Source organism: Anolis sagrei, chromosome 1 (genome assembly GCF_037176765.1).
Source record: "Anolis sagrei isolate rAnoSag1 chromosome 1, rAnoSag1.mat, whole genome shotgun sequence".
Taxonomy (NCBI): domain Eukaryota; kingdom Metazoa; phylum Chordata; class Lepidosauria; order Squamata; family Dactyloidae; genus Anolis; species Anolis sagrei.
In genome coordinates this window covers 117,918,840-117,945,687 of record NC_090021.1, presented here as the reverse complement: position 1 = coordinate 117,945,687, position 26,848 = coordinate 117,918,840, and the positions used below count along the sequence as shown (strand labels likewise).

General features: G+C 39.3%; 1 protein-coding gene across 3 annotated transcripts in view; it reads right to left on the bottom strand.

Moving 5' to 3' along the window:
- Nucleotides 1-26,848, bottom strand: part of KHDRBS2 (KH RNA binding domain containing, signal transduction associated 2) — a 410,517-nt gene that overhangs the window by 244,832 nt on the left and 138,837 nt on the right. For all 3 annotated transcript variants that reach the window (XM_067468040.1, XM_067468036.1, XM_067468041.1), the window contains exon 3: nt 9,261-9,377. In XM_067468040.1, coding sequence (XP_067324141.1) covers nt 9,261-9,377 — 117 coding nt within the window. The remainder of the gene's footprint in view (nt 1-9,260; nt 9,378-26,848) is intronic.

Below are 26,848 nucleotides of genomic sequence, written 5' to 3'. Positions count from 1 at the left end.
AAGCTTCAGCTTGCATTGTGAAAGCTTTCTTTGCAGTTTGAATCAATACATAAATAAAAAAATCTCTGTCAGACAGCCCTCAAACAAAAGCCAGCAGGCTTGCCAAAACATTCACAAAATACCTTTTATTTTGTCTTGGTAACAGACTGATATACAAGCAAGTCTTCCAGTCCTTTCTTGTTCTTCTCCTTCCCTCTCTTCTCCACATCTTCCTTTTTAATTTCCCCTCGATCCCACCCTCTCCAAACACATCCCTTACAATTACCCAGCTGATTGTGATCAAAGTCTCCCCAGCCTCCATATCTTTGCAGGCTCACATATTCTTCCTTTGAAGTAAGGGTGGATGCTTTATTTTCCCTAAAGGAGGTGCCCTTTTTACTGCTCACACTCTTAAATGACCAGCATAGTCTTCGTTCAATAGTATCATTAGCTCTACAATAATGATAACATTGGTGAACACCAATACTAAAACTCTGCAGAAACAGATGATATAGCAATTAGTTTCTTTTCCATCCAGCTACATTCAAGTTGCTGCACTGCAGCTGAATTCTTTGTTCTAAACCTGTGAAAAGGAAAGTGTTGAAAGAGATTTAAAGGGAAGAACTTTATCACCAACAGAAATCTATTTCAACACAATATATAAAATGTTATCTGATAAGCCTGTGTTTTGGGGATTACAGACATTATCAGTTATATTATAGACCTTATTGGTAGCCTCTTGCAGAGGCATAGGATAAAAGACAACACAAATAGAAAACAATAGAGATTATGTGCTTTCAAGATGTCTGTTGATTTGTATTTGCTGTCCTTGGCTTGCATTCTGCCCTCCAGTAATCAAAATAAGCAATAGAATGTTATTGATCCATTATGATAAAGGTAAAAGTTTTCCCTGACATTAAGTCTAGTCATGTCCGACTCTGGAGGGTGGTGCTCATCTCCATTTCTAAGCTGAAGAGTCGGTGTTGTCCATATACATCTCCAAGGTCATGTGGTCAGCATGACTGCATGGAGCACCGTTACCTTCTGCAGTAGCAGTCTCTATTGATCTAGCTTATGTAGATACCAGAGCAAGATGATGTCTCTCTAGCTCAAACTCAGATCTGTATATGTGTCTCTGTAATTTCCTGGGGTTTTTTTTTTTTTGGCGGGGGGGGGGGGGAGGAAATGTGGACATTGGATGGAATTAAAAGGTGGGTCCCTCTCACAGATGCCAGTAGAGCTCATTTACACTTTGGTGTTCTTTCTACTCAAAGACCCCAGAGTAACATGAACTGAAGATATACTCTGAAGAAGACTTCTAAGATAAACAAAAGGCAGTCTTTATTCAACCCCAAGTTCTATTACAGCCTCGTCACACTAGAGCATGGATCCACTTTAAATCCAGTTTCTGCCTCTTGCAGAAATCTGAGGTTTGTAGTTTAATGAAGCAGGCTAAAACCCAGAACCTCAATCAATGGCTGAAACCAAATGAGAGACTGCCTCCTGGGCACACAGAAAACTGGGCAACTTGGAAGGTGCTGAACATACTGCACTCTGGCACCACAAGATGCAGAGCCAACCTTAAGAAATGGGGCTACAAAGTGGAGTCCATGACATGCAAGTGTGGAGAAGAGCAAAGCACAGACCACCTATTACAATGCAACTTGAGCCCTGCCACATGCACAATGGAGGACCTTCTTATAGCAACACCAGAGGCACTCCAAGTGGCCAGCTACTGGTCAAAGGACATTTAACAGAATGCCAAGCTTGCAAACTTTGTGTGTTTCTTTAAAAAATACAATACAACTGTTTGGTTCGCTCCTGATACGATAAATAAATAAATAGTTTAGTGAAATCCAGGACTTGTTTGTTTGTTTGAAACATTTATATTCCACCCTTCTCAACCCGCAGGGGACTCAGGGTGGAGCACAACATATATACAGCAAACTTTCAATGTTGGGACATAAACCATAAATATATACAAACATTAAACTCACTTATATCCACACTAAAAGTTGCTTTAAAACCATCTCAGGACACAATTTTATCTCACTGTACTGCCCTAAAGGCTTGGTCCCACAGCCAGGTCTTCACCATCCTTCTGAAGCAGTTTAATCCTGGCTAAGCAGTTTAAAGGCTGATCTAATATTACTAGGAAGGGAGTTCCATAACTGGAGGGCAATCACTGAGAAGGCCTTGTCTCTTGTCCCACGCCTGTGATTGTGGTGGGACCGAGAGCAGGGCCTCCCCAGAAGATCTTAGTTTTCACAGTGGTTCGTAAAGGGACATACATCCGGGCAGGTAAATTGGGCCGGGGCCATTTAGGGCTTTACAGGGCAAAGCCAGTACTTTGAATTGTGCCCGATAGCGAACAGGCAGCCAGTGGAGCTGACTTCCTTGGCTGAGCAGTTTAAAGGCCCCTCCCTAAACAACAAGCTTCAGAATTCTACAGGAAGCAGAAATTGGATTTAAAGTGGATCCATGCTCTAGTCTGATGGGGCCCCTAGAATGAAGTTATTCCATTAAATATAATCATTTGGGCGGGGGGGGGGGGGGAGGTTCTGGTGGCAAGAAAGTAACACACATTTCTAACGTTTGCTATTTCTCAAAAATGATCTAAGCTAGCCCCATTTTTAAAACCAATAATTGGATGAGTTGGGATTTCCATTCAATAGAAATCTGGCCTAAGGGCAGTGACCTAAGGAAGTAGCTTCTCCAAATGACATCCCTTCAATAATGACCAATTTGCTGTAGATGCCACATGGTTCATCCTGCCCCAGTTTGAACCTTATGCTGCAACTTCCATAAGTTATTCCTCCATGCAGACAGTCAATGCAGTAATATATTGTGGGCTATGACCATCAGAAACTATCAGTTCCATGGAGACAACAACATAATGTACTTGAGTATATAAAAACAGTTGTTTATTTGCATATACAAGTGTGTATTTTAGTGACACATAATCAGTAACTAAAGATGTACTTGGAAAATATAATTACTAGCAATTGTTATTTTGGAAAACATTTTATATCATGCATGAGATTTCTGAAAATTACTGCATATATATAATTCCACTTGTAATCAAATTTCACTTGTCTATAGTTTTTTTTTATTGTCTCCTTTCACTGTTTTATTTTGAAGCAGCTTGAAATTATTTTATGATGCAATATGATGGAATATGATGACAAGAGCTTTAATATGGTGGGACCTTTGTATCCATGGAGGATTGGTTCCAGGACTTTCCTGGATAGGAAAAAAATTGTGGGTGCTCCAATCCCTTATATAAATCTTGAGTACCACCAAATCCCTTCAGCCCTACCACTACCCCTGTGCACACCTCAAAGCAACTGCCACAGACATGAGAGAGTCTCACCTCAATAATCAAAACCTTCTCTTTCTCCCTCTCACGTCATCCTCTACATGAGCGTACAACCCCCAGAATCCCTTTCCCATCCCAACAGCTAAATCGTTTTTCCCTTTCTCAACCCACACATAAACACCAGCCTCCACTCCCCTCCTTAACAACCAGATATTTTTCCCCCTCTCCTCCATATGTGTCGAGCCCAAGGAATATCAGATGCTTTAGGATATATTTCAAATTCAGAGGAAGGAACTAGCAAAACCCTCTGAGTATTAATTGCCAAGAAAACCCTATAAAATTCATAAAGTCACCAGACGTCGACAAGTGATATACATGCAGACAAGATAGCAAGCATGGGACAATATGGGGGTGGGTGAGTGAGGAATGGCAGGTTGGACCTGACCATTTAGCCTGACAGTGTTTACATTTATCACTTTGACTCTTGGAGAAGAGAGTTATGTGCCAGATCTGTCTGTGACAAGCTTTAAATGCCTCACGTGAGGCAAGGCAGGTATTTAAACCTCTCAGGATAGAAGGTCTGTTATTTCCACCTGTCATAAGACCTCAATGGAAATTGGCTGTTCTCTTATGATGGACATAATTCCTTCCAGTATTCATCATGTTAAGCAAACAACTTGCATGGCTGATCTCAAAAGCATACTCTACAATTAGGGCACTAAAAGTTTTGAAGTTCAGTGATTTAGAGTGGTGCTGGAGAGGAACATTTTATATACATAGAAGAGAAAAAAAGAATTTGGTTATCCTGAAAGCATTGTGTTTTGCTTGTATTGTTGTATTTGGGCTCAGCCTCATGTAAGCCGCACCGAGTCCCTTGGGGAGATGGTAGCGGGGTACAAATAAAGTGTTGTTGTTGTTGTTGTTGTTATTATTATTATTATTATGGATCAGGTAATTTTTCATAGATCCATGCTGCTTCTAATGGAAACAGTTTGGGAATAAACATGGAATGTAGGATTGAAATAAAACCTTTGTGCTTGAGTAGAGAAAACTAGAGTTTGGCATTAAGAAGATGGTTTAGCACTCTGTGGATAGTGCTTTTCTGTAGCTCCCATTCATTTAAATGAATCAGAGTACCAAACCTGATTGTTCTGTCAGAATTCCATGATGAAAATCCTTTTTGTGCAAAATGATGGTGTGTATGGTGGGAATTGAAGAATCTGGATCAGAGGGTGGCAAGGAAAATTGCTCCCCTTCTCCTTACTCTGTAGACTGAAACCAAATAATCCACCATGAGTCCATGACCATCATTCACAAAGAAAAAGCTTATGAACTCACAGCATTAGGCCAAAATCTTGCATTGATACAGCCAGCTTGGTATAGTGGGGTGAACATTTGACTGTTATTCTGGTTTGAGTCTATACTTGGCAATGAATACACATTGGGTGATCTTGGACAAGTCCCACCTTCTCAGCCTCAGAGGGAGGCAATGGTAAACCCTCTCCAAACAAATTTGCCTAGGAATCCCAGTGATGGGTTCATCTTGAGGTCAGCATAACTCTGAAATAACTTGAAGGCACAGAACAATAACATAAAGAACATTATGCCATATGTCCACCTGACAACCTAACTTCAGGACTGGTTATTTCTCTTAAATCTGAGGACAGCAGTCTAGGCTGCATTGTGCAGGCCAGATTGTTTGTGCACAAATGGCAAAAAAGGGTTTCTTAAGAGTGTCTTGAAAACCCGATAAGAAGAATCACAGACTGATAAGAATGTCCACTGTTTGGGACTTATTCTGTACCAAATTTTGCTTGTGGTGTGTGTTTGTGTGTGGGGAAAGTAAAAAAACCCAACTATGTACAAAAAAGGAGAATTATTATTTTATACATCAATATTTTTGTCTGTGTCAGAAGCGACTTGAGAAACTGCAAGTCATTTCTGGTGTGAGATAATTGGCCTGCAAGGATGTTGCCCAGGGGACGCCTGGGTGATTTACCATCTTGTGGGAGGTGCTGGAGCTGACAGATGGGAGCTCACCCCACTTCACCGATTCAAACTGCCAACCTTTCAGTCTGTAGTCCTGCTGGCATAAGGGTTTAACCCATTGCACCACCAGGGACTCCTGCATCGATAATGCATGTTGTGTACAAAAATGCTGCTTTCTGAGTGTAACTATTTCACTGAATGCATCCAAACTGTAAATAGCCTTGACAACTGTGCAGATGTTGAAAACTTTATTTCAGTAGGAAGAAAACTGTTAAGATTACTTGTTGCTTCCTTGAAAATTGAATCTAGTATAAGAATCGCTATCACAAGTGAGGCTGGTGGGGACGAGGAGCAGGGCCTTCTCAGTGGTGGCCCCCCACCTGTGGAACTCACTCCCGGGGGAAATTAGGGCATCAACATCCCTCCTCTCCTTCAGGAGAAAGGTAAAGATGTGGTTGTGGGACCAGGCCTTTGGGCAATCTGACTTTTAGACATGGCAACCAGATGGGCAGGACTGTATGGACTGACAATTGTGGAATTGAAATTTGACTATGAGATTGTGAAACGCTGACCGTCAATGAGGTTTGTATTGGTTTTATTGCTTTTATTGGTTTTATGGTTGTTTTTGCCTATAATAATTACTGTTCTGTTAATTGTGTTATTGCCAGAATTGTTGTTTTGTTAACTGATGTTATTGTTTTTGTTGTTATGTGATGCGGGCATCGAATTGTGCCTTGCTTTTGTAAGCCACCCTGAGTCCCCTCCGGGGTGAGAAGGGCGGGGTAGAAGCCACCGAAATAAATAAATAAAAATGGCACCCCTGTTCATAACATAATGAAATTGTCCATTCATTCCTCTCATGAGTTACGACCACCTTCATGCTTTAGGACCTTCAGTTTGAGAGCCCATTCACACAGCCCTATATCCCAGAATATTAAGGCAGAAAATCCCACAATATCTTCTTTGAACTAGGTTATCTGAGTCCACACTCAGATAATGTGGAATTTTGTGCCTTGATATTCTGGGATATAGGGCTGTGTGGAGGGGCCCTGAGGTCTTTATCTGACTCTGTTAGTAGGCTTGGTCCTGATTCAGTAATTCCATCTGAGAGTTGATCATTTCTGGAACTCTAGACCCAAGGAACTATAGATTTACAAATATTATTTCAAGATAGTAACAGGCCTGTCCCATTTATTTTAATCATACACATTTTCAAAATTTAACTTTCAAGTTACAATAGCAGCCACAGAATATAATGCAGCATTAAATAGACTGATGAAAATGACAACTTAATGATTCATTGCTCTCTTTTAATGTGATTGTTTTCTCCGCTACTGTATGCTTTTAACTACTGAGATGAATGACATGGTGACAGAAAGATAGGAGCTAACCAGGATTCCTGAATGCTTGAGTACAACTGATAAACATGCCAAATCTGGCATGTATAGCAATAAAGAAAAGTGATTTGAATTAATAAACAAATATGTTAAATCAATTCTTTTTTAAAAATCTCACTTTCATTCACTACTTTTTCATTTTAAGGGATTAAAAATATCCAGGCGGGTAGTGGTGCTAAAAAAGCAGGGAAACAAAATAATAGTTAGCCAGAAAGTAGTTTTAATCCAGCAAATATGTTGTTAACTCAGGGCCTTTCCACACAGTCCTGTATCCCAGGATATCAAGTCAGAAAATCCCACATTATCTGAGTGTGGACTCAGATAACCATGTTCAAAGCAGATATTGTGGGATTTTCTGCCTTTATATTTTGGGATATAGGGCTGTGTGGAAAAGTCCTTGGAGCCCTTCCACACTGCTGTTTATCCCTGGTTATCTGTTTATCCCTGGTTATCTAGCAGTGGGGACTCATATATTGTCGTTTAACACAGATAATCTGGAATCAGATCCTGGGATAAAGGGCAGTGTTGAAGGGCCTTCAGCAGTTTCAAATTCTCTCATATCAAATGTATATTCTAGGACATCAGGGAACAAGTACGTTACAAATGTAAGGCCCTTTCCACAAAGCTGAATAAAATCCCACATTTTCTCCTTTGAATTGGGATATATATCAGCGTGGACTCAGATAATCCAGTTCAAAGCAGATATTGTGGGATTTTCTGGGTTATATGGCTGTGTAGAAGGGCCCTAAGTGCAAAAGCTTTTTTATCTGTACAAGACATGTTAACTTTTATTGTATTTGCTCTTTGCGTGATATACAGATTAGAATAATAGAATCACAGAGTTGGAAGAAAATGCATGGGCCATCTAGTCCAACCCCCTGCCATGCAGGAAAAGCATAATTAAAGCACTCCTGACAGATGGCTATCCAGCCTCTGTTTAAAAGCCTCCAATGAAGAAGCTTTCAGCAGACTATGAGACAGAGAGTTCCACTGCTGAACAGCTCTTACAGTCAGGAAATTCTTCCTAATGTTTAAGGTGGAATCTCCTTACTTGTAATTTGTACCAATTACTCCAAGTTCTAGTCTCCAGGGCAGCAGAAAACAAGCCTACTCCTTCTTCCTTTTGACATCCTTTCAGATATATACACATGGCAATAATGTCTCCGTTTAACCTTCTCTTCTTTACGCTAAACATCCCAAGCTCTTTAAGCTGCTTTTCATAGGGCATGGTTTTCGGGGGGAGGGGGGTTGTGTGTCAGGAGCAACTTGAAAAACTGCAAGTAACTTCTGGTGTGAGAGAATTGGCCGTCTACAAGGAGTTGGCCAAGGGATGATTGGATGTTTTGTTAAGAGTTTTTATTATTTCTTAAGCAACAAGTACTGCAAGGATCAGGGCAGCAGGAAGTGGGAGCCAGGGCACCTGACAAGCATTGACTAGCCAGGATTGGACAACTGCTGGAATAATAAAGGAGTAAAAAAAGGTTACTCCTTGTGGTGAGTTTGGTTGAGTAGTGTTGGAGGAGGAGGTGGTTGGAGGTGTTGGAAGGGGTTTGGAGGTGTTGGAAGATTCTTAGAGGTTGTTCTTAGAGGTTGTGACTTAAAGAGGAGAATTGGACTCTGTATGTATATATGCATTTTTCTATAAAGTCTGCTAAAAGACAAACGAGTTAGTTTGCCCCTTTGTCAAAGGAAGAAAACTTCCGTGTCTTTGTGTGTCTACACATTAATATTAATCGTGACATGTTTTTGATGTTTTACCATCCTTGTGGGAGGCTTCTCTCGTGTCCCTGCATGGGGAACTGGAGCTGACAGAGGAAGCTCTACCCGTTCTCCCTGGATTCAAACTGCTGACCTATTGGTCAGCAATCCTGCCAGCACAAGGATTTAACCCATTGTGCCACCGGGGGTTTCCTGGTTTCCAGGTGAGGCCTGACCAAAGCAGAATAGAGGGGCATAATTGCTTCCCACAATGGCTGCGATAATGACACATTTGCTTTCATTCAGTGTACACAAACTTTGTTTCATATACAAAATTATTATACAGTCTTCTGTTTATAATATATATATGAAAAATAAATTTGGTTCCCATCTTCAATATACCTTATTAGGCAGATCCCATTATAATATTACAAAGATTGAAAAATCCAAAATCTATAACACCTCTTGTCCCAAACATTTTGGAAAGGGATCATGAATCTGTCTGATTCAGGAGAGCAGGGACTGAATCCCCAGTCTGCCGTGGAAAACCAATGGGTGACCTTGGTGAGGTCCCACTCTCTTTGCCTCAGAAGTATATAGCAACTCTCTGAATAAATCTGAATAAATTGGTGCACCATCAATCAGACTTGAATTGATGGCATGTTACAACAATAGCAACAACAACATCAATGACTATTTACACTCAAAGTCAATTTATGTGACCGAAGGTGATACCTACCCTTTTTGCATAATTTCCTCCATTATTATTTTTTTTTTACTAAGGATCTATGAATCGATCTGAAATTCACAGAGTGACCTATTGCAATAATTTAATCTCCAGCTCTCATATGATTAAAGTCAAAAGGTGTGTACATTACCTTGGCTTTATCTCTCATAGAACCTTTGCCGAGGATGGACATTTTTGCACCTGTTTCCTCTTGTAATCTTTTCAAGGAATTTCCTCTTGGACCAAGTAATTTGCCCACAAAATTAAACTAAAAAAAAAAGTAAAATAGACAGAAAGTTAGAAAGTTTTTCTTTCTGGAATTGCAATATACTCATTAAATATGCACAGTACTGTAGAAGAAACATTAGGAAAAAGAACATAAGTTTATGGGAATATAAGCTATTACCTCTACTTGTAGAAGTATTAATTACTACTTGATTTTGAATATTTTGTTGTGTTAGAATTTAGCAGTGAAATGGGTTCTTCCAGAAACAGATTCCTTTATTCTGAAATCATACAACACTGGAAAAGCACACATGAAAGAATGGAATGGGAATACCTTAGTTTCTCTTAATCAGTAATCCCCAATTCCTTAAACATGTGTGGGAAGAAAAACATCATGTCAAAAGTTGCTGCATTATGTAGGAACCTTTCTTTGTTCCTGAAACAACATATATGGATGTTTTGAAAATTGTGTGCAGAAATTTGAAAAATTGCAATTTTTTTTCACTATGCAGAAATAATAACTTTCTGAGAAAAATAACACATTGAATCAGTCTATGTACTGGAGCCCCCAGTGGTGCAGTGGGTTAAACCCCTGTGCCGGCAGGACTGAAGACCAACAGGTCGCAGGTTTGAATCAGGGGAGAGCACAGATGAGTTCCCTCTGTCAGCTCCAGCTCCCCATGTGGGGACTTGAGAGAAGCTTCCCACAAGGATGATAAAACATCAAAAACATCCGGGCATCCCCTGGCAATGTCCTTGCAGATGGCCAATTCTCTCACACCAGAAGCAACTTGCAGTTTCTCAAGTCACTCCTGACATGACAAAAAAAAGTCTATGTACTTGGGAAATGTGCACAAAATACAAACCTAAGTTGCATTTGATTTACCCACACAAACATGTGATGAAGGGTTTGAAGTTATTGCATCAGTCTTTGCTGTTTTGAATGTGATGCAACTCAAATGTTATTCAGCAGGAAAAGAAACTCAGTTGAATTTGTCAGTCTTAATATTGTAAAATTTAATTTCTATGCCAAAAGTTGTGCAGTTTCAGGAAAACTACCCTTCCTGGAAAAACTGTGCAGCATTCATAGAAAAGCAACATAGTTCCACATTACTTTGCAAGTGTGTTTGTAGGAAAGGAAAATTCCGCAAGTGTCTTGAAGCCGCAATACAATATTTTTGCACTGTTCCCAACATTTTCTGGGAATCAGAAAAATTACGATTGTATTAGGATCATAAATCATAGGTATTAGGATGGGCATAGTATGCCTGGCACTGCACCACTGCCAATGCTTGTCATGGCATGGGAAATGAACAACCAATGGGTTGCAAAATTGAAGACAAAGAAGACAATGGAGGAAATGGAACTTCTGGGCTCAAATGGTGTAATAGACACTTTGAATAAACAGAACCTACAATTGTGTTCACTAATCAAGTTTCTGTTAATTCAGTGAGTCTACTTCAGTTGAATCTAATGGTTAGATCTTTACCAGTTACATTTTCCATCTTGCCTACTTTCCAAAATGTTTTCCTGAAGTGATCAATTAACTTCACTAAACATACTTCAGTTTGTACAGTGAGGGAATAACCCATACAGGTTTAGCAATACAGACTTAATTATCAACTTTCATTTTTGATCCAACAGCCCTGAATTAGCCACTTCACCACTTTATTAAAATTATGCTTTGAGTTGATCTGGCTTTTTTTTTGTTTTGCTATATGTGTCATGTTTTAATCCTTCAAAATCTCGAGTTTCATATCTATATTGGTGCATTCTTTGATTACTTGCCAGGTTGTGTCAAGAGCCTAATTTGTAGCAGATACATAGAAAACCCATATATTGGCACTGTTCCATACAACAGATGGTTGGTAGCTCTGAGCAAACATCTTCCAGAGCATAGGTCCATAGGGATATAACAAGTTATTCCCTCTACTTGTGGTATAGCATTTTTCTGTCAGAATTTAGTAACAAGTTGTGGCATATAAATAAAAGAATGTAAAGAGACTTAGCATTAAAATAAACTTTCTGGTTAAATAATAATTGTGCTTGGTCTCCAATGTATCTTTATTTAGAGAAATTTAATGAAGTCCTACTGGAGGAAAAGAGTTTTATGCTATTTCCCCTCTTAGAGAGAAGATCATGTTGATTTATGAATTGAATAATTTAGTTGTTGTATTCTATGGCTTGTGTGCTTTCCTGCATTTCCTGCCTTCTGCAGAATAAATTGAAGTTTTGGAACTTTAAGACTAAATAAAAGAAAGAAATGTTAAGGTCTGTCAAGAGTTGAGTTAGACAGTTGATACAGGTTCTTATACACATATACACAGAGAGAGAGAGAGTTCCCTCACTTATTGTGGGTGTTCCGTTCCAGGAACATCCGCAAAAAGTGAAAATCCGTGATGTAGGGATGACTGGTTCCCCCTCCCCTCCTCCTCTCCTCTCCTCTTCTTCCTTCCTAAATCTTAATCACCTTTGACGGGCTTTGAGGTGAGCCCACTGAGGAAAGGCCTGGCCCAGCCCTCAGGAAGGGAAAGAACGTGCCTGCAATAGTGCTGCTGATGAAGACTCCTGCCAGCTCTCCCTCCCTCTTCAACCAGCTGATCCTCAAAGAGGTGAGTGGACCCTCGCCCTCCTGACCCTGTGTCCTCCACCTTCAGCGCCTTTGGACTCGCTCATCAGCAGCACTATTGCAGGCGTGTCCTTTCTCTTCCTGAGGGCTGGGCCTGGCCTTTTCTGACAATGACACCTATGAGCTCTCCCTCCCTCCGTCTCTGTCTCCTGGCCTGCCTGCCTCCCATGGTGCCCCTTCCTGAGGGCTGGGCCAGACCTGGCCTTTCCTGATAATGACAGGCTTTGGCTTGGCCTTGGCCGAGCAGGCCTTGGCCAGGCAGGAATGCTCTTTCCCTTCTCTCCTGCCTGTCCAAGGAGCCGCCAGAGCAGGAAGCAGGCAACGGCATGCTTCCCTTGTTCTCGGTGGCGACCTCCTCTCCTCCTCCTCTTTCCCAGACTCAGCTCCCAATAAATTCATATTTAGTTTTTAAAAACCTACGAAACAACGAGTCCGTGTAAGGCAAACTGTGAAACAGCGAGGGAATACTGTATATAAGATTAGTCAATGGCTTGAATTTTGAATTCATTAAAAAAACTCCAATCTAGTAAATCTATTCTACATTGACCATTTAATCTGTGGCCAGTCCGGAGCAGAACTGCATTGGACTGGTCTTGGTGGTGGTCGCATGAACAGTCCTGAATGCATAAAGTCCAGCCAGTTCAGCCAGGTCAAGACCACACTGGCCCCACTGCACTATCACTTTACTGTCCAAGTTGACATCACCTCTCCCAGACAACCACAGAGCTCCATGAGGTCTCCTGGCCATTGCAGGCATGCCATGCTGTCATCAGTTGACGTACTGAAACAAACAGAAAGAAGAGGGATCATGGGGCACCCATGATGGCCAGGAACTCACAAGGAACTCTGCGGCTTTCTAGGTGTAGCAACAGATGCAACCCAGGATAGATCTGTTTCCTTCATCCATGTGAAATGAGATCTGATCCTGCTGTCAAGACTGTACTTTGGAGTTTCAGACAAACTCTGGAACTTCTCCTGACTTTTCTTTATTCAGAGGTAAACTGGGTTAACCATATCTATCCAGGCTAACCCTACCTCACAGGAACTTTGGGAACATCACAGGGACATGTAGCGAAACACATGCTGAACAGAATACTGCTGTCCAGGATCCTTACCAAGCTGCTAGAAAAGAAATTCTTGACATTACTAATGATTAAAACTGCAGCTGTCTAAACTTCTTTTGACCATGGTTGAAATGCATTGAACTGAATGTTTCAATTTTTACATGAAAATTACCTCTTTAGCTATTTAGAATGTCACCCAACTGGTGGGCAAACTGTGCCTGAAACATTTTTTTTATATTTAGAATTTTATTAATTTGTATATAGATTACAACAAAAGAGTGAGAACAATAAAGTATAGGAAAGTGAAAAAATAAAGAAAAAAAGAGAAAAAAGAAGAAACACAAAAATTTACTAAAATCCCAAATAACCCCTAAAAAAAATCTACAAAAATACACAAAAAACACACACACACAAAAAGAAAAAAATGACTTCCATTCCATCTTCTTGGATCATATCTTCTTATTATTCAAAAATATAAAATAAGTTCAAAAAGAAATTGTCTCTCTTGTTTCTTATTTTCCCAAATTGTCCAGATATTCATGGAGATTATCCCAATTCGTTCTTCTTAGTATCATACCTGTATTTTTCTTTAACAAAAAAAGTCAATTCATCTATGTCCTTTATTTCTCAGATTTTTTCCACCCATTCCTGTACGGGTGGTACTGAGTCTTTCTTCCATTCTCTAGCAAAAACAATTCTAGCAGCAGTCATCATATATGTAAAAAGTTTATCCTCTTGTTCCGTCAATTGTAGATCTAAATCTGTAAAACCTAACAAATAATACTCCGGTTTTCTTATAAATGTTCTTTTTAAAATCTTTTGTGTCTCTTCATGAATTACCCTCCAAAACTTTACTGCTTCTTTGCAAGTCCACCACATATGGTAGAAGGAGCCAACCTGTTCCAGGCATTTCCAACACTCATCAGAAACTATTTTATACATTTTAGCCAATTGTTTCGGTGTGGTATACCATCTGTGGAACATTTTTATCCAATTTTCTTTTAAATCCATTGCGTATGTATATTTTAATTTTTTGTTCCACATCTGTTCCCACTCCCTCATTTGAATTGGTCTTCTTAAATTTTGAGCCCATTTTATCATACAGTTTTTAACCTGTTCTTTTTCAGTCAGCCAGGTAAGTAATATGTTATAAATATTCGATATTACTTTCTTTTCTAATTTTAAAATTTTATCCCATGCTGTTTCCTCCCAAGAGAAGCCAAGTTTTTTTATCTTGATTGTAATATTCTTTAATTTGCCTGAAACATTTTGAAAAGCTGTTTAGAGGTTATCTGTTGCGAACATTGGGTTTGGACCTTTCAGCACATTAGAAAATGCTCTGCAGAATCTAAGTTTATCTCCAATGAATTGCAGTACGGAAATAATTCCCCATTAATAATTAATATAATAGAAAAATCTCATAGGAATTTCAGCATCAGTCATATTAACATACTGGATAACTACTCACCAGTGACAGAAAACAGCAGTATCTTATTTCAAACCAATGGAGATTGTTACATATAAAGTTATATCAATGCTTTTTGTGAAACATTTACATGATAAGCCTATATTATGTATTATATATAACCTGGATGGCATCCAAGTTGGAGGAGACTTAATTATTTCAGAAATTGTATATAAAAATCTAATTAAAGGATTCATTATAATTCACTGGAATTTTGATTTCATCATTAATAGCAATTATAATTAAGGCAGTACTTACATAGTGATTTGCATGTTCATAACGCAATGCAAACATTAATTTTCTTATTCAAGTCATGTTCATATTCCAAGCAAAGTACTTCTTTTAATTTGACTGATGTTGCCATGTGCATTAATATCACTTTAAAGAGACAGTATTTATTTAAAAGCACTGCTTCCAACTTCGGTAACTCCCAAATCAGTTTGAGAATCTGTGTAAGGAAATGAATGGAATGGACTAAGTTGTGTGTTGCTTGAGAGAGTGGGCAATAGAAATTCCAAAGGGCAACAGGAATTGCCTTTACAGTCGCTTTTTGCAATTTTGGAATATACTTGCCCACCCTTGCCCATTCCATAATACTATGGATTTATGTTATCCAGTCATTTCCCCTTTTTCTACAAAGTGTCACAGTAATCTGCTCCCATTTTTATCCATTGGTTGATTTTTCTTTCTTTTTCACTAAATGGTGGAACCACATTGAAGCCACAATGTTGATAGACCAGGGGTATATCTACATGAGTACTTTAGCGGGGAAACGGGGGTCCCCAAAATTCCAGGAGGAAGAAGAAGAAGGAAGAGACAGAGACAGCTTTGCAAGTTCACAGAATTTAATGCTTACCCGGGTAAGGGCACCTCAGCTTCAATCTGGCTGTTGAGGTACAAAGCTCTAATCCCAAAACACCCAGTATTTATAGGCAAAATTATCCATTTCGCACATGCGTACAATCATTTGACATTTACACAATCTAATCAGTTTGTCCTCGAATCGTGGCCAAGAACAATTTGGCAACCAGTCAGTTAACCAGCCAAAAACACTCTCTCCCTTTGGGGCGTATCCAATTCTGATGGTAGATACTACTTTCTGTATCTTATTTATATCAGATTCAACCTCTCCCGATTTGTTTATATAGTGGCAACACGTGGTATTTAGAAAAGAACATAGTCCTCCTTCTACAGACAATAGGTAGTCCAAAGCAAGTTTGTGTTGCATCAGGACCCCTGCCAAGGAATCAACTTCTGTCTGCAGAGCTCTTATTCCAGCCACAGTTTTGTTCGCCAGCCTCTCCACTTGAGCTGAGAGTCTCCGAATCTGTTTTATATTTAGAGCTATGCCCACAGCAGGGAACAAGATGGCTCCCAGCCTTTCTCCCTCATTTAAATAAGTTTGATCTGGATCATATCCAAGTGTTTCATCATAAGCTCTTTTCAAACGCTGTTCTCCACGCTCCCTTCTCCAAATCACCTGGGATTGTTGTTCTGGGTATATTGTCACATCCGCTAACATCAAAGTTCCAATCGTGCATGTACCTTCCCAAAACGGCGGCAAAATCTTTCCCGCCCATTGTCCACAGATCCAATACAATCCCTGAGACAAGCCACCCTTGGCTACCAACGATTTAGGCACTTCCTGGTGGGCTTCCACCCCTTTTACCACTTTTGCAGGATTTGATTCTCCTCTACTCTGCTGTGGCCCTTCAACAGGTGGTTCCCCCTGGCCCTGAGGCAGCCCTTTGCTAGGAGCCTTTGGTGGATCACGACCCCTGCTGGCTACTTTTGCCTGGGCCTGTTTAATGTGCGTGCCCAATTCTGGTGAAACAACTCCATCAGATCTTTTTACCCTTCTTGAGTGTTCCAAACGGGCTAAGAGGCTAATATCTTCAGAAGCCTCTGTTTTGAATACATGGAGAAGGAGATTGCAATTCTCTTCTCAAAAGGGAATCTAATCATTCACTTCTCACACTTCTTTCATTATCTTTAATCCCTCTTTACTTCTGTACTAACATTTCATCACTACTGTATGACTTTCTTTTACATTCTCATTCTCTCTCTTCAATTCTTTTCCCACATGGTAATCACACACTCTGGTTCTTCTCCTGTGATTAACCATTTCGCTCTTCTGACTTACTTTTTCCTTGCTTTCTCAACATATTCTCAACATACCTTAACTTTCTTCTTGGATGACTTTCTCTTACCCACATACTTGGTCTTTCCCCATCATGTATTGTTCCAGGTTTTTCCTGAATTATCCTCTTTCTCCTTTTATTTGAAACCTGTAAAGATTATTTCTCTCACAACACAAACAGCTACACACATTCTTTTTCCTTTTTCTTTTTCTTTTTCTAACCATACACACATTCAAGTTTTCCAGAGAATGTATACAGACATTTTCCCTCTTTCCCAAAAGACAGACACATATTTCACATATTTTTCTTTTCTCTTTTCCTTTTTGGCTTTGGAACATTATTAAGTCAAAAAGAGTGAATGGACTTTTTTGGTGACAGGGGTGTAATTGTGGGACTCCTTATTATCGTGGGGTTGGTCTGGTTGGCATACCGTTATAAGCATGTTTTATGGGGGAAAGCTTATTCATTTTGGAATGTGGAATACTTATTACCTGATGGTGTTGAGTGTGATTGTCCCGAAGTTAGTGCAAGGAGGATGGGAGCAGAATATATTCCACCAGATGATCCGGGATATAGCGAATGAGACAGAAGGTGGCGCTGTTATACCATATCTTCAGATGTTTACTCCTCTTTAGATTAATAATTATCAAATTGGCACCCATTCTTGTAACCTTCCACAAATAGCCCAGCTCGGCTTGCTCCAATATTGACATAAGATAGTCTCTTGCCTTCATGTCCTCCACACCATCTGTCATTTTTTCCCTTCCACCAGAGAATCACCAGAATTCCTTCTTCATATTATTAAGGATCCCTTTTTAAGGTAAGACTTCATTAATTTCATTAAATTATAATTATTTTTCTATTAGCTGCTGCCACAGATTTATTCCACGCCTTCTTGAAAGGGGCGGGATAAACCTACTACTTCAGTCCAGACACCATTCCTACAGTTTTCCGAACTAAATTAGTCCAGAAAACTGTGAGGGTCCAAACCCCACAATCCCCAAACCCCTTTAAAAAGTAAAATAAACTTACCTGGCCTCCATTACAGTCTTCCCGGAGCTCTCTCGATATGCAGAAATGATGTGCCAGGACAGTGGGGAAGAGAGAGATTTTCCTCCCCCCCCCCTTTCCTGGTGTGTCATTTCTACACAACGGAAGAGCTCCAGGAAGACTATAATGGAGGCGGGTATGTTTATTTTACTTTTTAAAGGGGTTTGGGGGCTGTGGGGGAGAGGGGAGGGTCTCCACAGGTTCTGTCTGGCCAGTCCCAGCAGAACATCTGGACACCCACCGCAGAAAGTGTGCGCTTTCTGGGGTGGGTGTAGACAGGCGCTCAGGAACATCTGTGTTTTTTAAACACAGATGCTCCTGGGATAAAGGGTTGTCTTGAAGCACTTTTGCTCTCAAAGCCAGGCACAACTGCTTAAGGCGGTTGTGGCTTGCATTGGGCAAAGTGAGGAGATGCTCTGGGAGCACAATGCTTCAGATTGTTTTGTTACATGAATAGAAGCATCCTATGGGAAACCAAGATTCAAAATTTCCACTCAGCCATGGAGACCTATTGGGTAATTTTGGGGAATTCATACTCTAAGCCTAAGAAGAAAGCAATAGCAAATCTCTTTTGTATAAATCTGGTGAGAAAATCATGGGATAGGTTCACCATAGATAGGAGTTCTTGATAGGAAAGTCTGTTTTGCACTACTTATAGTGTTTAATTTTTGTAAGTAACTAGGGGTGCATCTACAGAGTAGAGTTAGTGCAGTCTGACATTAGTTTAACTGTCATGGCTGAATGTTTTCAACCTTAGTTACAACTTCACAAAGTCTGTAGCCTTCTCTGTTAAATAGTGCTAGTACTTCACCAAATTACAGCTCCCAAGGTTTGATAGCATTGAGCCATGGCATTTAAAATGGTGGCAAATGGCATTAATTTTACAATGTAGATGCACCCTAAGAGGTTACAATTTAATTACATTTCGGAAACAATTTTTGGAGGATTATAAGTAATTATTGATATAAATTGCCTTTTAAAATGACAATTGCCATGCTCTTGCATAGCATGCATTATGCCAATGTGCATCTGTAACACATGAAGACCTACCACATTTGTTTAGGTATTCTCAGTATTAATTTTTTAAAAATACATTACTCAGGCCATTGTATTTATGTGAGGAAAGGGAAAAAAATGAAGAAAGAGTGAAAGGTAAATGTTCAACTGAGAAAGCAATGGAGAAAAATATGAAAGAAAGCCGGACTATAACTGCATTCATAATATCCAATATATGCTAACATTTTCCCCTTGCAACTTTTATATCAAAGGGCTCTCAGGTTCTAAGAGGATTATATAGTTAATACTTAGTTTGCTCTTAAAATAACATTACTGGGAACTTCACTTCCATTGCATAACAACCCCCCTCCCCCCAAAAGTATTTAAACTTGACAGTTTTAAATGTGTCGTGGTGTTATTGTCTAATGTTTATTGCTATTGTTTTAATGTTTATTACCTTGTTTTATGAGCTTATTTATTTTTGTATTTGTTATGGTGTTTTATTGATGTGTTGGGCCTCGGCCTCTTGTAAGTCGCACCGAGTCCTTTGGGTCCTTTGGGAGATGTTAGCGGGGTATAAATAAAGGATTATTATTATTATTATTATTATTATTATTATTATTATTAAATCGCACCTGCTGTTTTTACGTACTTTACGTACTAAGGGCAATCCATGGACAGAGGGACCTGTAGGAGACCCTGTGGGGTGAGAAGGGTGGAATATAAATACTGTAAATAAATAAATACATAAACAGGGCGGATCATTGTCTCTGGGAAATAGGAAATTAAAGTGTTATGTAAATCAGTGCAGAGATAGTGAAAACATTATGTCACCTGAGGTAAAGATGTTACTTCTCTCATTCTATGTACAAAAGGTCAACTGGACTGACAGCTGAATCTCTTGGTTGCTGGCAATGGGATGGTAGCTTCCATCTGAATATACCAGGATTGCTTAGGTGCTACAGGACGGCACTGCCTTGCTGTTATTGCCTGGCGTTTGAGGTGTCTACTCATTTGTGCCTGTCAGAAGAACGGGCCCTATAAGAATTATTTCCATAGAAAGTTTCCTCTAACCTGAAATTCAAAACGTACAACTAGTGGTTTTTTAAATCGCTGGAACCTTATGACCCTATTAACTCTTGGGATGGAATGAAACATACTGAGGGCCCATCTACATGGACATCTGAATCTGAGGCAAGCTTGAAGCATTACTTCGGAGCAACGCCAGATTCTGTTGAGGTGTTTTAATCTCTCTGCTCCCAAACATTGTCAGCAGTGAGAATTGAATTCTAACTGTCCAGTCAAACTGAACCTGGGTTGCTTTCTTCCTTTGCCTCTTATCTCCAAGTAGTGCAACATTTTATAATATTGGCAAAGGTGCCTAGCAATAGCCAGAAGCATTCTAGAGCTCCATAACCACTGCCATGGTGGCAAACAACAACAAAGGTAAATGTCATTTCCCTTTCCCTGTGAAGCTGAGTGCAAGTGGTGGCACTGGCCCATGTGAACAGTGAGATCAGCTTTGAACCAAAATTGGTCTCAGCAGTTCACACATGCCCAGACACACTGGGCTGCATTCCCTGAGATCTGCTAATGTGGAGTAAAACTGGGTTAATTGGTTTTACCCCTCACTAGAGATCAGAAGTTAAAAACAAATTGTAATCTATTTCCTTTGTTATTCATCTTACCTTTGTGGTGATCTATATTACAAGTCATATCTAAGTAATGGGGATCCATTAAATACAGCAGTAATTAAAATAATCATAATTACACCAAAATTGCATCACTTTGCAATTTGTAAAAAGAAATTAATTACACATAACCCTATTTGTAAGAAGTTATTTTCCAGATCTGAAAGGCACACCCAATTTTCAGCACTGGAATTACTTTACACATCACAGTACCCACCCTCACCCTCTTGGCAAATTTGTTGCTCTATTGGTTCTAATATACCATTGATGTAAATAGCACTTACAACCTCACAACTTCTGAGGATGCTTGCCACAGATGTCGAAACATCAGGAGAGAGTGCTTCTAGAACATGGCCATACAGCCCGAAAAAACCCACAACCACCAAGCACTTATGTAGATGTTGATATGCTTAGGACAGTATTTTATTGAGAAGTAAGTATTAAAAGCTGTTCTGTGTGAGTCTGTATTCGAAAACAAATGCTGTGTTCAAAGAGGGAGGACCCTTCTAAACTCTCCTCTAAAATAAGCTATTTGCTCAAGCATATTCATCATTCTTACTAGAAAAACTCTAAGGGTGTTGCAATGTTTTGTGGTGGCTGTCTTGTTCAAATGCAGCTGGTCTTACGTGTTTACTTCCAAAGATGCAAACCTAAGGACTAAACTCTTGATCCTTGAAAACAAGGGTCTTAGCATTTGAGCTAGGACACTGTTGCCTTTACAGCAAACTTTGCTTTCTTCTTAACGTGATCTGCCTTGCAATTTGCCATCTGGTCCTATAGCAGCCAAATTATTATCATTATTTTTTTCTTGCAGGAATTCAGTGTGTTGACTTGAGAGTTCCATATGGAGCCTTCCAATGATGAAACCTGTTATTCTATATTTTCAGCCATGGCAACTAGTCCCTGAAATGATACATTACATTAGGCTGTCTTCTGGGAATTTTACACAGCATCCATCACAACCCTTAATAGACATAGCTGGTTTTCCACCTTGTTGAAAGTAGAAATTACTGTAAAATAGCCCTTGCTCTTACCTATCATTCTAACATTTTTAGAGCTTGCTTGTCTCAAAGCACTGTCTTATCTCCAAATTAAATTCAAGATGTTATCAACTGACATCCTAAGTATAAAAAGCTGGAGTGATGTAATTGTTTGAGTGTTGGAGGAGAGCTCTGGGAGCTCAAGTCCCTGCTAACCCATAGAAACTCGTTGGTTCACTCCCTTGGCTTCAAAGGAAGGCAACAGCAAATCTCTTCAATAAAACCCCATTGTAAGCTTGCCTTTCGGTCACCAGAAATAACTGTAAAGCACACAACAACAACAACAACATTTATATCCTGTCACCATCTCCCAAAAAGGGACTCAAGATGGCTTACAAACAACAGCAAATTCAATGTATAAGGGGAAAAATAATCTATGAGTTGCTTCTTGGTGATCCAACCTCATGAACCCAAGTGTTATATGCAAATTATGCAATCATCGGGTTGTTTTTGTTCACCTTGAAAGTAAACCAAATCATTCTTGGTTTTCACTTTTTACTAAGGACTCCTGCGACTGACTGAAAGTAAACCATGACTCCTGGAAGCCTCCAATAACTATAATGGGAGCAGAGTGGTTTCTGACCCCAAATTTTAACAAAATATCTTTGGGAGGCCACATGTGGCCCATGGTCTCCAGGATTGCCAGCCTGCATTAATGCATATTCACAAGGCCTAACTTTTTTGGTAAGATTTTATAGGGGTAAGAAAAAAATTGCATGAATAACACCACCCACATGGATGCATCAGTCCTATAGCTCTCAGTTGCAAGTAACCACATCCCAGTCAAGTATTATTCATGCAATTATATGGGAAGGGGAGAACTGAATAAATGGTCGATGAGGAAATAGCCATTTGACTAGTTTGACCTAGATTTTATGATTGTGGTTATTCTCTCTGTGTCTCTCTCACATAGCAAAGCAACACATAAATACAATTAATTAATTTGTAATAAAACATTTTGCACGGAGAAAAGATATTATTGAACTGTAAAACTAACATAATCTTTCACTGCAGTCGATAAACACAACTCATTTGTACCATCCCTGCATTTGTATAACATGATAAGTATTCTGGGGAAGGGGTGCAAAAGCTGTATTTGTTAGGTATGCAATGTATTATTCTATTACATCTCCTTCAAAGGAAGTTGTGTTTACAACCATCACATATTTGTATCACTAAGAAGGAGCAGCAGCACTGGCTTTATACAGCAGACTGATTTACTTAAATGTCAGACGACATAAATTTTGTTTGAAGGTTTAAAATGCACAGGTATTTGTCTCAGATAATAACTTTAATACTCTTCCCCATGACTTTTCTTATCAAGTATAATCATGTCCTTTACTTTGCTAGCATTTTTGCTTATGCCACTAAAGCAAGATATGACAGTGCAAGCGCCACATAAACCTTTGACACAGAACTGTAGAAACAAAAGTTTAAGAATTCTGGTTCAATTTGACACTGATTTTCTGACATAATAGTGCTCTTTGGTTCCTCTATTTCTGAATGTAGTTTTTATATGCTTAAATTCATATTGCCAAGATTGCATTAATAATGGGCACAGGAAACCAGAAAAGGGAGCAGATTTGTGGTAAACCCTGGGATTGAAGAAGTATAATAACCCACCCCTACCCAATCTGTGGTTGATATGTTCCTGGGTATGTGAAACTGTGAATAATAGTGAATCCTATTATTTCCAACAGGACAGATGATGTAGTGTGTTGCTTGTACAGGAGGCCCTATATTGGTTCTATGGTTTCTGGGGTCACTCTGTATAACCTTCTTTGAGACAGACAAGTCTTAATGAAGGGGGATTCCTCCCAAAAGCTTAATGAGGGTTCCTTGGCCATGGAATGATTGGAAATGGGAAGCATAATGGGGCACGAAGGGAAACTGAGTAGAGCTCCTGGGAAAAGGAGGTCAGGGAAAGAAACAATAAGTGTGCAGTGAAGTATCTTGATTATCTGCATAGGTGATTTCTGATTGACATCAAAAAGCTATTTTAAATGGCCCCAGGGAATGATGTGATGTGAAATTACCGATAATAGCCCAGATTTTACAGTTGCTTAATGTGACGAGAAGTACTATATGTTGATCTTGTTCCTCCCCTACAACAAAAGGACAAAGAGGTTCAGTGGGGACAGAGTATGCAAAGCCCACGTGGAGCTGGGACAGGTCACCCCAGACCAGAATGGGGAGAATGAATGGAATTGAGATGCATGGACATGTTTTGCTGCCTGTAATCACTCATGCAACTCTAGTGGTGTAGAATTCTAAGGGATTCTCCACTTTGATTTGTGTACATATATGAGTTTAATAAACACATATACCATTCCGTTCAGCTATGAAGTGCAAGGAGTAGGAAGATACGGTAGATAAATGTGATAGATAGATAGTATTTAAATGGCTATATTAAGAAAGGAATCAAAGTTGTCATGAATACTCAATATGCCCAAATGTGAATACTGGTGGAGTTTGGGGAAAATAGACCTTGACATTTGGGAGTTGTTGATGCTGGGATTTAAAGTTCAGCTACAATCAAAGAGCATTCTGAACCCCACCAATGATAGAATTGGGCCAAACTTCCCACACAGAACCTCATGACCAACAGAAAATTTGTTTTTTTCTGATGGTCTTTGGAGATCCCTCTGACATCCCCCTAATGACCCCCCTAGGGGTCCTAACCCCCAGGTTGAGAAACTCTTGGCTTAAGGTGTCCTCTACTTTGGGAAGACGAGCTATTTCTACACCTCTTCAATTCATGCATAGAGCACACATACTCTCACTCACTCATATGTACTCATATAATTAAAAAGATTGGAATGGAATAATGGGTACAGCCCTTTCTTTTATTTTCTTTCCAAGGAAGATTTCTGTATACTGTAACGGAGTTAATCTGGGTTGCCCTCCAGATTTTTTACAGCCTTCCCAACAAATCTACATTCATTCCCATGACTGAATTGAAATGAATGATTCATTATGGAAATGGCTTTCCCAGCAAGAAATACTATTTACAATGTTTCATTATTACTCTGCCATTAAGAAGCCTTCGGTACAAAGCCCATTCAGTAAAAGGCTAGAGAGAGGAATAATGCATGTGTTTTTGAAAGCTTAGCTATCTAATAGACTTCTTGGTCATTTTTTCCCTTCTCATTATCAGCTTGGAGACACAGTTGTCAGCTTCAGACTTGAGTTAGCTGGAGAATTTCTCAGCGATCACCTTTTTGTTGGATCCATAGTGTACTCTGATAAATAACTGATTATACCAATAAAAAAGCAGCCTAGCTTGCTTCTCATATAATACCATGCAGCGGAGGGGGATGACATTTAGGAGCTACAACAAAAAGATAATAATGGGTTTATGATTGTTTAAAGAAAGAAAAGCTTGTCTTTTCCCCTGCATGCTTATTATGATATTCTATTTATAATAAATGTGCAGGAAGGCAGGCAATAAATCTGTCAAAAACATACTGGAGCTGCTACAGCTATTCTTAATTTGCATTCTCATAACCAGATATGTTTTCTTAAACAATATGTATAACCCTGTGGTGTAGTGTTTCAGCGTTGGACTAGGACTTTGGGAGATGCGGTTTGAAATCAATGGAATAGATGGACAACAACAGTAGGCTTCCTTAGCTGTGCTTTAGTTCATAGGTTTTAGAAGTTATAATGCCTACAACATCTACATCTATATGTGGACAAACACATGAAAAATATATTTCCTGGAGGGGAGAAAATGTGCACATATTCTTACAAGCTAATAATAAAAAATGAGAGATAAGAACACAAGTGGGATTTGAAGAAACATAACTGAGTCTGAGAGCTTTATGCATGTATTTTTATGTATGTGTAAAGAGAAGGCTCTCCAGCATGCTTTCTAAAGTGGTTTTTAGTGTGAATACTTTTAGTAGTACCACTGGTTTTTATCATTCCCCCAGGTTTTGTAGCTCCACTGCATATTATGTTGCTTTCAGCTTGCTTTTTCATGAATATTGTGAGCTGTTTTGGTTAGAGCTGTTTCTGCTAAACTGAACTTGACACTGAGTGTTTTAAATACATAACAATAAAGAAGACTCACAACAGCTAAGCTGTAAAAAGCTCTCTTTATATGGAGGGTATCGTTCTTTGGTTTAGGCCCTCATACAGCTTCTTGTAGAGTCTCAAGCATAAGCAATGTGAAAAACCTTTGCCAATCAGAGAGGGTTGCAGCCTGGGTAAGAATATTTAGCTCCTCAACTATTTCATCATTGTGTGCAAAGAGAATTAATTAACAGCAATTTTCTCCCCACTGCAAGAGAAAAGAATGGTCCTCCTTAGAATTCTCTTTGGATTTGAATCTCACTGAGAAGAATTTATTTTATGGAGGAAAAAAATGAGGGTTTTTTTTTTGTAAAACAAAAACAAAAATCCAACTCTGTTTTTCCAGTAGAAAACACTTTTTTGCAGTGCTGCTTTTCTCTGCAAAGCAAGTATTCCACAACACATTGGAATGCTTGAATACCAGGGTGAAATTGTGCAACATTTTCACTAATATATTATTCTTTTGGTTGCATGATTTCATGTTTTGCATTTTTCTGTCATGCTCTCCCACTTGTAAAACAACCAGTGATACAGATGGAGAATTGAAAGAAATCAAGAAACCATGACTTTAGACCAGTGGTTCCCAGCCTTTTTTTTGACCAGGGCCCACTTTGAGCAGGGCTCACTTTGACCAGAGACCCCTTTGACCAGGGACCACTTTCTGACATTAGTACCAAAAGGGGCGAGGCTGGTGAGCTCTGTGAAAAAGAAGTGGAAATAAAATAAATAAAATAAATAAAGAGGAAGGAGGTTCACAACCCAGATTTTCACTCTCACAGTCCAGTGCTGAGAAGCGACCCACAGGTTGAGAACCACTGCTTTAGACATTGCCTAACTCTGTTGCAAATTCATGGCAACAGAAATAACACAAGAAAGATAATATATCAAGGTGGGGGGGGGGGGTTGGTTCCTGCCCCATATATAGCTAATTTTATGTTTCCCCTGTTAGCCTCTTAACTATGAAGTTGTTACATGCTCAGATAATTTTACACATCTAGGGCTACTAAGGAAACAACTGCAGGAATGAAAATGCTTCCATCCTGCTGACATGCGCAAGTCCATCAAGTAGATGGCATTTAAAAGAAAAAGAAAAAGAAAAAAAAGACTTGAGAGACTGATGGAAGATAATTCTATCACTGGCCCCAAGAAATGCCCAAGGAATTCATTTACTGTTTATTTCAGTGCAACAAACAATTATGAATTACAGGCAGTCCCCGAGATACAAAGGATGTATAGTTAAGAATGCGGGTGAGACAACAGGAAGTGAGAGAAATCGACCCCTAGGATGGCAAGTTTTTCAAAAATATTATTATTATTATTATTATTATTATTATTATTATTATCTTTATTTGTACCCCGCT